The 14,923-nt window shown below is 51.7% G+C and overlaps 1 protein-coding gene across 4 annotated transcripts; it reads right to left on the reverse strand.

Moving 5' to 3' along the window:
- Nucleotides 1-219: 219 nt before the first annotated feature.
- SPINT1 (serine peptidase inhibitor, Kunitz type 1) lies at nt 220-13,856 on the reverse strand. Of its 4 annotated transcripts, none has more exons than XM_066344257.1 (12): nt 13,648-13,856; nt 13,222-13,347; nt 12,461-12,990; nt 4,783-4,910; nt 4,437-4,575; nt 4,176-4,346; nt 4,005-4,031; nt 3,547-3,672; nt 3,381-3,431; nt 1,823-1,993; nt 1,566-1,613; nt 220-1,136 (listed from the first exon to the last, which is right to left on the reverse strand). In XM_066344257.1, exons 2-12 carry the CDS (start codon nt 13,323-13,325, stop codon nt 919-921), a joined length of 1,713 nt encoding a protein of 570 aa, XP_066200354.1. In that variant the 5' UTR covers nt 13,326-13,347; nt 13,648-13,856; the 3' UTR covers nt 220-918. The 4 variants fall into 4 exon arrangements, with proteins under 4 accessions (XP_066200354.1, XP_066200352.1, XP_066200351.1 ...); XM_066344255.1 differs by having other exon boundaries at nt 13,222-13,356; XM_066344254.1 differs by having other exon boundaries at nt 13,222-13,856.
- Nucleotides 13,857-14,923: the final 1,067 nt, after the last annotated feature.

Consider the following 14,923-nt stretch of genomic DNA (forward strand, 5'->3'; position numbering starts at 1 on the left):
GAGGCTTCCCTGGGCCCCTACTCCCATGGCCCTCTCACCCCTCCCCTCTGGTGGTCAAACTTGGCACTGCTCTTCCCCCTCAGGGGCAGGGGCAGTTCTGGGAAGGGTGGTAAAACCAGCTAAACAGAGTGGCCAAAGCCAGAACCGGTTGAACTGGGCGGTCACATCTCCCCCCAGCAGCCCTGTCCCTCTCCTGGCCCGCAGAGCAGAGGCAGAAGCCTCAGAGAACAAACCATTTTATTACACTGTGGGTGGACTGGGGCCGGTGGGAGTGGGGGAGGTGCGGTGCCAGACAGCCCTGGGAGGTGCAGGGACCGGGGAGCAGCTCTGGCTCCCTGTTCTAAGTCACGTCAGGTTGGGGCTCACTCTTGGGGAAGAGAAAGAGGTAGCAGAGGGCCAGATAGCCACTTTCTACTCCTCATTCACCCCACAGCATTAAATAAACAAAAAGCAACTCTGTACAGCACAAAATACATAGGGAGGTCCTTACCCCAGCTCCAGACTGTGCAGAGGGAGGGGTAGCTCTGGAGGACAGGGTTGGGGCCTCCAGCTTCTGACATTGCCCAGGCCCCTCCCAAAACCATGTGTGGGGCTGGCGGTTTTGAACAGGAAACAAACCTTCAACTTCCTCTGGAATCCTAGGCAGGCAGGTCCACCTATTGTGTGAGACTCCTGGCTCAAAGTTTTTTCCTCCTCTCGGATACTGGAGCTTTCTCAGGAACAAGTGGCCTAAGCTTAGCTCAGGCATCTCTGAGAGGGACTAGAGGCAGAGAGGCCAAGGAAACAGGAGGGGTCTGGTCCCAAAGTCTTTCCCAGCCCAGCCCAGCCCTCCTTCTTGGCAAGGAGGAAGCAGGGCCAGGCGAGAGCTGGCAAGAGTCTGTGAGAGCCCCCGGCTGAAGGGCCAGGGCAGCCTCAGGCTCAGAGGGGTCGGGTGGTGTGGTTGTAGACCAGGTGCTCCGTGTCCTCAGTGGTGGAGACCGTTGAGCTGGCAGGGGTCGGGGGTTGGGGGTGGCGGTGGCCATGGCGGTATCTGTGGAAGCCCTTTCTCTGGTTCTTAAAGAAGCAGTATCCTAGGATGGCTACCACCACCACGATGCAGGTGCTCAGGAGCACTGCAATGGACACCTCCACGGAGCCTGAGGGAAGAAAGGGCAGAATGAAGAGCTCTTAGGGCCCACTCGGTTCTGATGCCCATGCTCCACTCTGTATCTAAAGAACCAAGTCAAACAGATGCCACATGAGGAAGGACTTCCAGTACACGAGCAGCTGAACGGCTCTAGGGTACTCATTGGGACAGGTTCTGATGGGCCTTGAGTCTCAGCTGCAGGCTGCTCTACTTGCAGGACGCTTGGAGGAGGCCTGGGACTGACGGCAAACATCTCGCATGCACTTCACTCTGCTTCCCTCCCCTGCCATGGCAGGTCTCACTATTGCTTGGGACACTCTGTCCCTCTAGCCCACCTCAGGATCCTTCTCAACACAGGTTTAGGCAGTCACAGCCAATTGTGTGGAGCTGATCCTTGAGTTGATACTACTCATTGGTAATAGGACAGACCAGGGCTTACCTACGTTGGGAATGGGGCTTTCCCGCCGCAAACCAAACACATCCTTCTCTACAAAATAATGGAGAGAAACAGGTCAGTATTAAGGGCTGACACTCAGCTGCTCCGCAGTGCTCCAGACTGCCCAGAGCCATCCTCTCCCACCCCCGTTGCAGGTGCTTTGAGGACTCAGTATGACTAGCCCACACTTTGGGGCAGAGCAGAGTGCTCTAGCTAAGCCTTTCCCTCCCCATCTTCCACCTCCCCACTGCCCTGCTCACTGGAGATGCCACGACAGGACTCAAGACATTGCTGCTCCTCCTCAAAGTTGTTCTTGTTGCCATAACAACCACCATAGGTAAAGCGGTCGCAGCGTTCACTGAAGGGGTTGTAGTACCAGCGTGGGATGCTGTCCTTGCAGGTGCCTGTGTCTGGCAGGTCCACACAGTGCCCTGAGAGGTGAGGAGCAGGCAAAGGGGTGAGCAAGTCCCCAGGGCCTTCCTGCTACCATCTACCATACTCCACGTGGGTGCTGCCTGCCACCTCCCAACCGACATCTACTGAGGGATGCTATGATTCAGTGAGGGCCTCAGGGGTCCCAGAAACACCTGGCTCATTTGCAGTGTTACCACAAGCAAGAAAGACAAATAGGCCCCGGCCAGTTTGCTTAGTGGACAGAGCATCAGCCGGTATATGAATGTCCTGGGTTTGATTCCCAGTCAGGGCACACCAAAAAAGCGACCACCTGCTTCTCTCCCCCTCCCTCTCCCACTTCTCTCTCTCTCTCTCTTTCCCACAGCCAGTGGCTCGAGGATTGGCCCTGGGCACTGGGGATAGCTAGGTTGGTTCCAGCATCAGCCTCAGATGGGAGTTGCCAGGTGGATCCTGGTTGGCCCACATGCAGGAGTCTTTCTATCTACCCTCTTCAAAAAGGAAAAAAAAAAAAAAGGAAAGGAAGATAAATAATCTTAGGAACAGAAGTAACTACCCTGACTCACATAACTATTTCTTTCTCAATCTTATTTTGGCTTTCCTGATGGTGTCAAGGTCTCTAGCACTGGAAGGTCTACCTTTTTGCAAAAGCAGCTCAGGGTCTAAGCCTTGGCAGGCACCCATGTCCAGCTAAAATTTCTTAATGTTGTTTTATTATACTTATTTTAATAGTCAATCTCAAATTGTAGCATGTATTAGTGGCTCTCCATTTAAGGTAGTGATATGAAATTTCCTTTTTTAATCCATTAAGTTAAAAGAGTAATTGCCTGACCAGGCGGTGGTGCAGTGAATAGAGCGTCAGACTGGGATGCGAAGGACCCAGGTTCAAGACCCCGAGGTTGCCAGCTTGAGCACAGGCTCATCGAGTTTGAGCAAAAAGTTCACCAGCTTGGACCCAAGGTCGCTGGCTTGAGCAAGGGGTTACTCGGTCTGCTGTAGCCCCATGGTCAAGGCACATGTGAGAAAGCAATCAATGAACAACTAAGGTGTCACAACAAAAAACTGATGATTGATGCTTCTCATCTCTCTCCATTCCTGTCTGTCTGTCCCTATCTATCTCTCTCTCTCTGGCTCTCTGGCTCCGTAAAAAAAAAAAAAAAGAGTAATTGATTAATAAAAAAAAAAGTTGATTAAATACCATCTCAGTGATATGTGGGCATGGCTAAATTTCTGAAGCTGTAAGAAGGCTGACTGTGCTTGGGTAATAAAGTGAAAGAAAGAGAGCTGGGAGCTCACTCTGGCTCTTTCTGCCCACACAGCCTGGCACACACTTTCGACACACTGACAGGATGAGTGAGGATGGTAGTGCCAGCATCTGCCCTCACCGAGAGGATCTGGGGATCTCACCTTTGTCACTGGGGAAATGGAAGCTCTGGAGCTCCTTGAAGCCAGTGGTATCTGCAAAGATGAGAGATCAGAGGCACAGGCCCAACAATGGTCTCCCAGGCGTGCAGGGTCAATGGTCAGGACCGCCCCTCTGCTGCCCACCAGCCCTCCATCTCCCAGGCCTCACATTTTTCACAGGTGGCCTCATCAGAGGCATCAGGGCAGTCGGGAGTGTCGTCACACTCCAAAAAGCTGTCGATGCAGCAGCCATTGCTGCAGTGGAACTCAGTGGAGTGACAGGTACCAGAGCACACTGGGTGGGGGTGACATGGGGTAGGGGGAGTCACACTCCAGCAGAGGCCAGCAAGTACCAAGGGTCTATCATCTACCCGGCCCTCTCTATCCTAACATAGCATCATGACACGTCCCGTTTCCCCACCTGTCCTCCATGAACCCTTCTGCACACAAACCGGGCAGATCCTGATAGGAAGATGCTAGGCTGCAAGGGGTGGGGTTCTTGGGTCCTTCCACATACTATGATGGCAGGAACGGGTTGGGTAAAGCAGCTAGGTCAAGGGCATGGACATGACATGGGCTGGTGATCTGGCAGCAATGAGGGGAATAGGGAAAAGGAGCAAAGCCTACCTGGCTGGTGCCTTTCCATGGAAGGACCTGAGAAAGAGAAAACAGAGATGTGATAGAAGAGGGCCAGGCCCCAGCAGGGAGCTGATGGGGGAACCTGGGAATGTGGGGCTCTCATGCCCACCTCCCTGGGGAGAGTCACCTGAGCCCCAAAGCTGCCATGCAAAGGCCCACCTTGCACACTGCGGCAGGCTAGCTTGCACTCTTCCTCCCTAAGGTAATTGTTCTTGTTGCCTAAGCAACCTCCATAAACGAAACTCTTGCAGATCTGTTCAGTGGAGTCATAGTACCAGCGAGGGAAGGAACCACGGCAGCGGCCCACCTTTTTAGTTACGAGGCAATATTCTGTGGGGAGAAAAGCTTGTGAGCCCAGCCTTCAGGGCCAATCAACAGACGGGGTGGCTCCAAACGTTGCCTCCCCACCCTCTCCCTCACCTTCCGTCTGCTTGGCGGAGAGAACGGTGACTGTGATGTTGGCTTTGCTCTCTGGCTGGTCTGGGCTAGCCACAGTCAGCTGGAACAGGTAGGTGCCTTCCTTGAGTCCCCACAGCTCCACCTGGTCCGGATCATTCCTCTATCCATAGGAGTGGTCATTAGGCTGGGATTCCCGAATGCCCATGGGCTACTCCAGGCCCTCCCAGCCACACAACCCCCCAGAGAAAACAGAGAGACTTGGTATTAGATGTATCCTCAGCTTCCATCCACCTTGGCCTATGGCCTCAGAAAGAAAGGGGGCCCTGGAGAGCTGAGCTGGAGTCAGGGGGCCAGACCAGTGTCTCACCTCTACCCTGATGTCCGGATCACCCTGCAGTAGGTGCCAATCTGTATTCTCCATATCCTTCAGCACCAGGGGTTCCTGGGGCTGTACCTTCAAATCTATGCCTGCCCAGATCTTGGGCATCCGGGACCCTGCAGGGAAGGCAAAGTAAGGTCAACCAACAGTGAATGGACCAGCTCTCTCCTGAGGGCTGGGAGCTAGCTATATGGGCCACACTAGACCAACCTATGACAAGGCAACCAGCATGGGATGCAGGTGGGAACCCACAACTAAACCATCTTCTTGACCTCTATTTATATATATTATGTCTTTGATATAGTAAAGACTTTATGTCATAAGACTCACATTCGGGCCTGACCAGATGGTGGTGCAGTGGATAGAGCACTGGCCTGGGATGCTAAGGACCCAGGTTCAAAACCTCAAAGTTGCTGACTTGAGCGTGGCCTCATCAGGCTTGAGCACAGGCTCACTAGCTTGAGCACGGGGTTTCTGGCACGAGTGTGGGATCATAGGCATAATCCCATGGTCACTGGCTTGAGCCCAAATGTCGCTAGCTTGAAGCCCAAGGACACTGGCTTGAGCAAGGGGTCATTGGCTTGGCTGGAGCCCCAGTCAAGGCCCATATAAGAAAGCAATCAATGAACAACTAAGGTGCTACAACTATGAGTTGATACTTCTCATCTCTTTTCCTGTCTATCCCTGTCTGTTCTTCTCTCTCTCTCTCTCTCTCTCTCTAAAAAAAACAAACTTACTTTCTGAAACAAATTACTGTATAGCATATGCCATCTAATCCCATTTAGGAAAAAATATTTTTTTTAGAGGAGGCATATTTCTATCTTCTATAATAAGAAGGTCTTGTGTTAATTGCTTTAAAAAGTTAAAGCAACAATATTTTTGGAAGGCCAAATAAGTAAGCGTGGAATTAATACCCATTACCCCTTTCTGCTGCCCAACTGCTGCTGATAGAGACCTAAGCACAGAGTCCTCAGGCAGCAATGTGGCAAGTCTTGGTGTCCCAGGGTGAGTGGCCACAGGAAGAGGATGTCTCTGCCACTTCAGACAGACTCTGCCTCCTGTTAAGAGAGGGCCCGAGGGCCTGACCAGCGGTGGCGCAGTGAATAGAGCGTCGAACTGGGATGCAGAAGACCCAGGTTCGAGACCTGAGGTCGCCAGCTTGAGCCCAGCTCATCTGGTTTGAGCAAAAGCTCACCAGCTTGAGCCCAAGGTCGTTGGTTCGAACAAGGGGTTATTCGGTCTGCTGAAGGCCCGTAGTCAAGGCACATATGAGAAAGCAATCAATGAACAACTAAGGTGTTGCAACGCGCAACGAAAAACTAATGATTGATGCTTCTCATCTCTCCATTCCTGTCTGTCTGTCCCTGTCTATCCCTCTCTCTGACTCTCTCTCTGTCTCTGTAAAAAAAAAAGAGAGAGAGGGCCCGAGGGAACCACGCCCTCCCTCACCTGACAGTGCCTGGCTGAGGCCTCTCAGGTCTTTGGTTAGAGACTGGAGAAACAAGCACAAAGCAGGATTCCTGCCTGCAGTGGGTTGAATGGTGGTCCCCCAAAACATGTCTGTGTCTAATCTCCAGAACTCATAAATGTGAATTTATTTAGAAAAAGTCTCTGCAGAAGTAATTAAGTTAAGCATTTTCCCATGAAACCACCCTGGATTAGCTGGCTAGGCGTAGATCCAATGACAATATCTTTGTAACAGACAGAAGAGAACACAGAATGAAGGAAAAAAGACTGCACGAAGACGAAGGCAGAGATTGGAGTTATGTGGCCACCAGGCAAGGAAGCCCTGGAGACACCAGAACTGGAAGAGGCCAAGATGATTCTTTTCCAGGCTTGTCAGCCGCGGCGAAGCCCTGCCAACGCCTTGGTTTCAGACATCTGGCCTCCAGAACTGTGAGAGAATAGTTTTCTGTTGTTTTAAGCCAGCTAGTTTGCAATAATTTGTTAAAGAAGCCATAGGAAATTAGTACTGTCCTTGAGGGAATTATAGTCCAGTTGGGCAGATAAGATCCAACAACATAAAGCAACATGGGAAAAAGACCCAACGTGAAGCAGTGTGCAGTAGGTGTACAGGACAAGGAAGCGGATGGACACTCAGAGAAGGGAGAGGCTCTGCAAGACCAGAAGAATCAGGAAAGATTTTCTAGAGAAAGGAGAAAGGATTTTTTGAATCTTTTTTTTGTTGTTGTTGATTCTTTTTTTTTTTTTGGTTGTGGGGGAAAATTGCAGTGCTGTTGATGACAACAGAAGACATGAGGAGCCAAAGCAAGGAGTTGGGGATTTACAAGGCTGGTTTGGTGACATTAAGGAGACCAGCTAGCCTGTATAGACCTCAAAGGGCCCTGACTGCTGGGCCAGATCATGTGGACACAGCAGGAGTGACATTCAAATGTTTAACAACTGGTGGTACAAGAAGGGGACAGACACTAGCATGAGAAATGATGAGAGGAGAGCCCTAGAAGCCCTGGCTACAGCAGACATTGACCTTCTAGATGCATAATCGAGGTCCAGGAGTGCTAAGGCAGGGCCAGGGCCTGGGTAGCAGGGGCACACCTGAGCTTCGCGCAGCAGCTGTGTACCATCTACTTAAAATTACTTCTGTGGAACAAGAAAGCTATTGCGCGGACCAGAGCAGTGGGTCAGGGCAGATGCAACAGGAGTGGTCTGAATCAAGGGGCAGGTAAAGGAATGGAAAGGAGGATGTTAGCAACAACGCTGGGCAAACACTTCAGGCTGTCATGCCTGACGGGTGCTGGGAACTGGGCAGGAAGAGGCAGGGCACAGGAAACCAGGTCTAGAGGGAATGTTTGGGTTTAGTCACAGCGAATTTCAATTTGAGGGAGGCGAGACCATCCATGGGGGAGGGACACACACTGGGAGCTCCAGAGAGGCCGGGGTTGAAAACAGACCTGGAGTTATAATTATTAGCAAAGCTGCCACCTGTTGGATGTGCACTGGGCACCACGCCAGGTACTTTACCTGAATCATCCACACAGGAGTAGGCACAAGGCCTGCAGACCAAATCCAGCCCACCACCTAGTGTATTTTCAAATGGTTGAAAAAACAATAATGTTCGTGATATGTGAAAAGTACAGAAAATTCAAATTTATGTCTGAACCAGCCTTGCCTATTTGGTTACATATTGTGGATGGCTGTTTTGCCTTACAACAGCAGAACTTAGTAGCTGCAACAGAGACTGTATGGTTCACAAAGACTAAAATATTTACTATTTAAAGCTTCGTAGAAAGTTTGTTCACCCCGATCTATATCGCCTACCTTCTTAAACACCCTGCCACAACTGTATTTTCATCCCCACTTCTGGGTGAGAAAATTGGCACCAGAGAAGTTAAATGACTTACCTAGGGTTGCTCAGTTTCTAGGTGGCAGAGCTGGGATCTGAACCCTGCTCTGTCTGACTCATTCTCTCTCCAAAATACCATGCTGCAGGCCACCTGCCTGCTTAGAGGTGTGATTCTGATCGCCTTTATAATCTTCGGGTTTTAGTTTTTAGTTTAGGTAATATGGTGTAAATCTCAAAGGGTACAAAAGGGTAGTGAAAATTAAGTTTCCTTTTCTCCTTAACCCCCAGGTTCCTCTTTCCAGGGGCATCTATGACTTACTAGTTTCTGTGTGTATGAGACTATCAACAGAGATCGTATTGAACTTATAAGCATGTAAATTCTTGTTTTCCTCATAATATATCTTGAGAATGATTCCACTGCAGCATAAAGAATTTTTATTTTTTCTTTTTAGTTGAATAGTACTCACTTCATAAATACACCATAATTAACTTATTTAACCAGTCCACTTGATTTAGTTTTCCTTCCCTCTTTCCTTCCTTCTCTACTAACAACTAAACCATGCTGCCTTGGGGTTCATTATTACTGTTAAAATATCACCACAGTGATATCTAATTATAGGATCTGTTGGCAGATATCATGATCTTTGCCATTCTAAACAATGCTACAGTGAACAATAGGCTGCTATGTTGTTCTACATATGCATTAAATATAGCCACAAAATGGACTGACTGGTGGTGGTGCAGTGGACAGAGTGTCAGCCTGGGAGGCTGAGGTCCCAGGTTCAAAACCCCAAACCACTGGCGGGCTAATCCAGCTTGAGTACTGGCTCGCCAGCTTGAGCTCAGGGTCGCCAACTTGAGCATGAGATCATCAACAAGATCCCAAGGTCACTGGCTTGTGACCAAGGTTGCTGGCTTGAGCTAGGGTCACTGGCTCGGCTAGAGCCCCCTGGTCAAAGCACTTATGAAAAGCAATCAATGAACAACTAAAGTGCTGCGACTACGAGTTGATGCTTCTCATCTCTCTCCCTTCCTCTCTGTCTCTCTCTCTAAGAAAAAAAAAAAGTATAGCCACAAAATGAATTACTACAAGTGGAACTGAGTTGCAGGTAATACACATTTACAGTTTTGATGGATATTGCCAAACTGCCCTCAGCAGAGGTTCTACAGAAGGTATATTCAAGTAAGAGGGAGTTCAAAGGAAGAAAACAAAGTAATAAGAACAGAGGGCTGGCAGCTGAGTCACAGGGATTTCTCTTTGATGAGGCAGAGAAAGCAGATACAATATGTGAGTCACAGAGGGTGGTCACAGACAGAGGCGAGAAGACCAGAAAGCAGATACAATGGGGGACTCCCAGAGGGTAGTCACAGAAGTGAAAAGAGCAGGACACATAATGACAGCAAAGATAGGAAGGGAGAACTTGCACAGAGAAACATGTCAAATGGAGTGGAGGCCTACAAGAGTGAGAAAAGGGAATCTGGGTTCCAAGGGTTGAGCAGAAATAAAACCAGGAGCTGAGCTTTTCCACAAAAGGAAAATGTTTGTCTGGAACCATCCCCCAGCCCAGTAGCTTGGCCGGAGATCATGAGACGGCCAACAGGGGCCAGTCCTGAGATGGCCTCTCAGACACAGCAAAGGGGGCAGTGAGCTGGGAGGAACCCCATCATCCCTCCTTGCAATTTTCAGAAAGTAATCGGCTATCTGAAGGGTAAAGAAGACAGACGACTTGGAAGTCTACTTCACAGACAGACAGGCTAGCCCCACCAGCACCCAAGGTGGAAGTGGCAGGCAAGTGCTGTGTCAGACCTTGGGCCGAATCAGGAATGTCCACCCCCACACAGCTGGTGTCTCCAAGCCCCAATGCCCAGGAGCAAGGGGCAGAAGACCTGCCCTACCACTCCCTTCTTCCCACCCTTCAGAGAGCAAAGGGCCAGAGTGGTAATAAAGCCAGCCCTTCCCCTAGCTGCCAGAAGAACATCTCCAGGCAAACAGACTCCACCGCTTAAGCCACTCCTCCAAAGGAAAGGGGGAGAGGGCAGGAAAAGAGGAAGGAGCAGGGTGCTCAGAAGGCCACAGGAAACTGGACTGGACTGGCTTGGCCACAGGCAGGGAAAGGGGGTTCAAACAAATGCACTCTGGAAAAGAGTTTTTTACCTAATCCAAGCATCAAAGGTTTAGAAGTCCTAAGCACCAGCCCACCTTGCCTGAAATAATGGCTTTACCCACCTCCAACCTCTCTAGTTGGACTCAGCTGTGAATGGATTCCTTGACACCACCCAGCTCCCCCCACTCCCCAAAACACTGCAGTACCCTGAAAATGGTCTGGAGCTCACACTCAGTCCAAGCCATACCCAGCTCTCTAAGTACCCAGGAAATCCCCACTCCAGCCTGTCTTGTGCTAAATAGGCCAGTCTGGGGGTGGGAAGGTTTCCTGATGAGAAAGGCTGGTTCCAAGAGCACGTGGCCCCATCCAGCTCAGCTCCTTGACCAGACTCCAGAGTTTCAGACAATGGCCTGGGAGTGAGATTACCAAGGGGCCAATGTCAGCACAGGAAGGGCACAGGCAGCTCAGGTCAATTAAAGTCATCACACCTACTCTCTCTGCTACTTCCTTGTGGAACAGGCTCAGGCCCTGGCCCAGTGCGGCTTGGTGGCCCGGCCTGGCCCAGAGATGGTATCCCCTCCTGGAATTTCCATCCCAAAGACCCAGCAGAGCTCCTTGAAGGATAGGGAGAAGAGAGAGCCCTTAACCTGGGAGAGAGACTAGGCCAAAAAAGGGCTGGAGAGGACAGTCCCTTCTCCATTTTCCAGCCTTAAGACCATCCCAAACCCAGTTCTGGTCATTGGGTTCTCCAGTCTCTGGTTCTGTCAGCCACTGGGCTGTCTTGGTTCAGAGACAGGTTTCTTTCATAAAGGTGATCTTGTGTGAAAAATAGCACAGGACTTTTGGAGGTCCTGCCTAGGGTTGAGTCCCAGATCTATTACCATTTTTGGGCAAATTATTATTATTATTTTAGCATGAGAGAAAGACAGACAGGGACAGACAGAGAGGAAGGGAGAGAGATGAGAAGCATCAACTCATAGTTCCGGCACCTTAGTTGTTTGTTTAATTGCTTTCTCATCTGTGCCTTGATGGGGGAGGGGGGGCAGGGGGGGGACCCCTTGCCCAAACCAGCGACTATGATCTCATGCTCAAGCCAGCGACCCTGTGATCAAGCCCGCCCTCAAGCTGGTGATCTCGGGGTTTCGAACCTGGTTCCTCAGAGTCCCAAGCCAACACTCTATTCACTGTGCCACTGCCTGGTCAGGCTATGGGCAAATTATTTAATATGGAAGTCAGTTTAACCCTACTTTGAAAAGAGGGATGACTAATAATAGCACCCTTTTCAGAGGTGGTTGTCATGAGGTCTCAGTGGGAGGCTGAATGTCACAGCAATCAGAAAACTGTAAAGTGCTAACAGAGGTTATCAGTTGTAACCCATCCCTGACCTGGAGCCCCACCTGGCCAGAACAGCAGGTGGATAGAATGGGGAATGAAGGTCTCTGGAGGGGCCCTGATCCCAGCTAACTGCTCAGTCCTGGAAAGGAAGAGGGGAAGCCGGGGCCTCCCACTTTGCCCTTATCCCCAGAAGTAAACAAGGTGAGCAGAGAGCTTGGCTAGCAGATCCTAAGGGAGAGAGAGCCCTGCCTGGCTCAGGCACATACATACACACCTGCCTGGCCAGCTGACATCCTCCCCTACCAGGATTACATACTAGTGAACTGACTCACTCAGCAATCCCTCTCACCCCCACCCCAGACTGGACTTGTTCTTTAGTCTCTAGGGTCTGGCAGCTTTCCCCAGACTACCAAAGGCCAATAGGTGGGGTGGGGGTGGGGTGTTAGAGATGCTATCCGGTCCTAAACTCATCAATGGAGGAGGCTCTCCATCAGGATCACTTGACAGGGCCTCAAAATGTCTTAGATGGTGCTTGACCAGGGGGTGCCTGGCCCGGGGGTGCAAGTTAATCACTAGGCAGCTTGGATACAGCTCACTCCCTGGTTCAGCATATCAGGGCCAGAAGTCGGGAATCCTGAGACGCTGCCTCCCCCACCCGATCGATACACACATCCCAGAGCACCAGCCCACTCAACAACACTCTGAATTCAGGAGCCAGTCTGGGCTTTAGGATGTTACCCCTCCTCACTCACCTAGCCTATCCTTTGTTTACTGTTTATACCGCCTCCTTCTAAGGAGGAGTTGGGGTAGAATCGAACTCTTCTCATTAACCCCTTCCGGAAGCTCGCCTCTTCCAGGACTCCATAACCAGCCCTTTTTCTGAGTCTCCCCAAATCCATCCATCCCCGCACCTCAGTCTTACCTCCAAACCCCTGAGTCCGCAACTCGCGGTAGGAGCGGTAAACCTCCCTCGTGAGGTAGTTGACGAAGCCCTCCCTGGGCGAAAACTTGCACACGAAGTTCTGCTCGTAGAGGCAGTTGATAAGGAAGCAGGAGGCGACCGCGTCCTCCCCGCCGCTGGGCTGCAGCTCCACCAGCGCCAGGTTGCAGTTCTGGGTGGTGCAGCAGGCGCGCACGCAGTCCCGGCCGCGGCGCACGGAGGGCGAGCCCAGGAAGGTGGCCCCGTTGCTGACCGAGGCTTCGGTGTCGAGCACGAAGGCTGGCACCCCGGGGGTGAAGCGGTCCAGGCAGGCTTCTCCAGCGGGGGGCGTGGGCGGCGGCCCAGCGTCGGAGCCTCGGAGGCCGAGCGCACACAGAAGCCACACGGCGACCACTGGGGTGCGAGCCTGGGAGAGGGGGGCACCGGCCATCGTCCTCCCGGGGGCGGTCGCCCTCCTGCCCAGGGGGTCACCTTCACAGTGCTGGTCTCTGGACGCCGAGCGTGCTTGCGACCTGAGAGAGGGAAGAAACAGAGCAGGAAGCCGGGGAGACTTCAAGGAAGGCGGGCCGGCCCGGAGGAAGTCGAGGGGAGGGCAGAGGCGCACGGAGCCCCCGGGAGACCCGGCCGCCAGACGCGCGGCCCGATGGACGGCTAAGGAGGTCACGTACTCGGACACACGCACAAGCGCGGAACAAAGGGCCAAACATGCTCCGGGCCCGCTCCGCCTCCGGGGCCCCGGTTACCTGCGCAGGTGAGTGGGGTGGGGCCGAGGCTGTCGAGGTTCCGCCTCGGCTTCCGGCGCGGCTCCCGCTGGCGCTTCCGCCCAGGTGCGGGCTGCGCGGCGCATTGGCCACCTCCTCCCCTGGTTTCTGGTGAAACTGAGTCAGCGCGGCCGGGGCGGGGCGGATGTTAACCCCAGCGCCGCCCGCCCCGCCCACGCCCCGGAGCCTCGACCCGCGCTCCCCAGCCCGGTTTCCGGAGCACCTCCGCGCGGTCCCGGGATCCTTCCCCCTCCTTTTCCCACAGCCTGGTTCCCTGAGGGCTGAGGCCCGGGCGACCCCCTGCCTCTTCCCTGGAGGCTGCTCTACGCCCGCTCCACCGAGTCCAGCTCGCGTTGGGGGTGGGGGGTAGCGCCCCAGAACAGCACTGCGATCCCCAAAGGTCCAGACCTGCCTGGGGGCGCCAGTGACGCACGTGAGGGTCAGGCGCTCTGGGCGACCGCCTCCGGCGCCCTTCGGGTCCGCATTCCCACACGCAGGCCTGAGGCGCATGTAAAAGGGATAGGGGTGGAGAAAGGAGGAAAGCCCGATGCAAATGACTTAGCCGTCGTCGTCAGCCCTCGGGAAATAATTTCCATCTCGCGGCGGGGAAAGATCCCAGAAACTCTTGCTGCACCTTTCAACATTGGAATCCCGGTGCATGGACCTGCGTCACCGCCTGTGCAAGTCCCAGGAAGCCCTCCTTTGTTGCCAGACCTAGACACAGCGATTTCCCGTGGTGCCCTTTGGTTTGAGGTCCTTTTTCATCTTGTACCAGCTTTTACACGTTTGTTCTTTTTTTTTTTTTTTTTCTTTTTTAAACAGAGACAGAGTCAGAGAGAGGGATAGACAGGGACAGACAGGAACGGAGAGATGAGAAACATCAATCATCAGATTTTCGTTGCGCATTGCGACAACTTTAGTTGTTCATTGATTGCTTTCTCATATGTGCCTTGACCATCGGTCTTCAGCAGACCGAGTAACCCCTTGCTCAAACCAGCAACCTTGGGTCCAAGCTGGTGAGCTTTTGCTCAAACCAGATGAGCCCGTGCTCAAGCTGGCGACCTCAGGGTCTCGAACCTGGGTCCTCTGCATCCCAGTCCGATGCTGTATCTACTGCGCCACCGCCTGATCAGGCTACAGGTTTGTTTACTTTGGAGTCTCTATCGGGCCTGAGTCCCTATTAGTAGTGCTCAGAGCACAGGTTGCTTCTCCTCTACCACTAAGACGATGCTCCTGGTCTAGAATTGGCCACTCTCTTCCAGTGAAATGCCATCCTTGGAAGCTAGAGGTTCCTGCTTACCAGAGTGGTGAGCCTGGATTCCTTGAAGCCATACTCATTGTTTTTCCTAAATGAAGAATGCTTAAGAACTTTCTTTACAAAGCAAGATTGGCCCTATTAATTAAGATGACCAACTTTTTTACCATGAATAGGAAGACAAAAATAAATTGAAGAAAACAATATCGTAAATAAAAGAAACATTTTATTCATTGCAACAGTAATACACTATAATATAAATACATAATAAAAACATTTGTAATATTTTATAATTATGCTTACATGCCTATTAATTTTTTATAATAATTGTAAGAAAAAAGTACTCATTTAAATACAAATATGTCACATCACACTCAATGGATCGACTCTGCATCGATTGAATACGGACATTAGAGATTAGTCTTCCAA

The sequence above is a fragment of the Saccopteryx leptura genome, chromosome 6 (genome assembly GCF_036850995.1).
Source record: "Saccopteryx leptura isolate mSacLep1 chromosome 6, mSacLep1_pri_phased_curated, whole genome shotgun sequence".
Taxonomy (NCBI): Eukaryota; Metazoa; Chordata; class Mammalia; order Chiroptera; family Emballonuridae; genus Saccopteryx; species Saccopteryx leptura.

Bases quoted from the DNA above. Each gene is read 5' to 3' on its own strand.
- SPINT1 (XM_066344257.1), bottom strand. From the start codon at position 13,325: ATGCGCCGCGCAGCCCGCACCTGGGCGGAAGCGCCAGCGGGAGCCGCG. The intron at 3,673-4,004 runs GTAGGCTTTGCT...ACCCCCACCCAG, and splicing joins CATGGAAAGGCACCAGCCAG to TGTGCTCTGGTACCTGTCAC. The intron at 1,614-1,822 runs GTGAGCAGGGCA...ATTATTTTGTAG, and splicing joins GTCCTGTCGTGGCATCTCCA to AGAAGGATGTGTTTGGTTTG.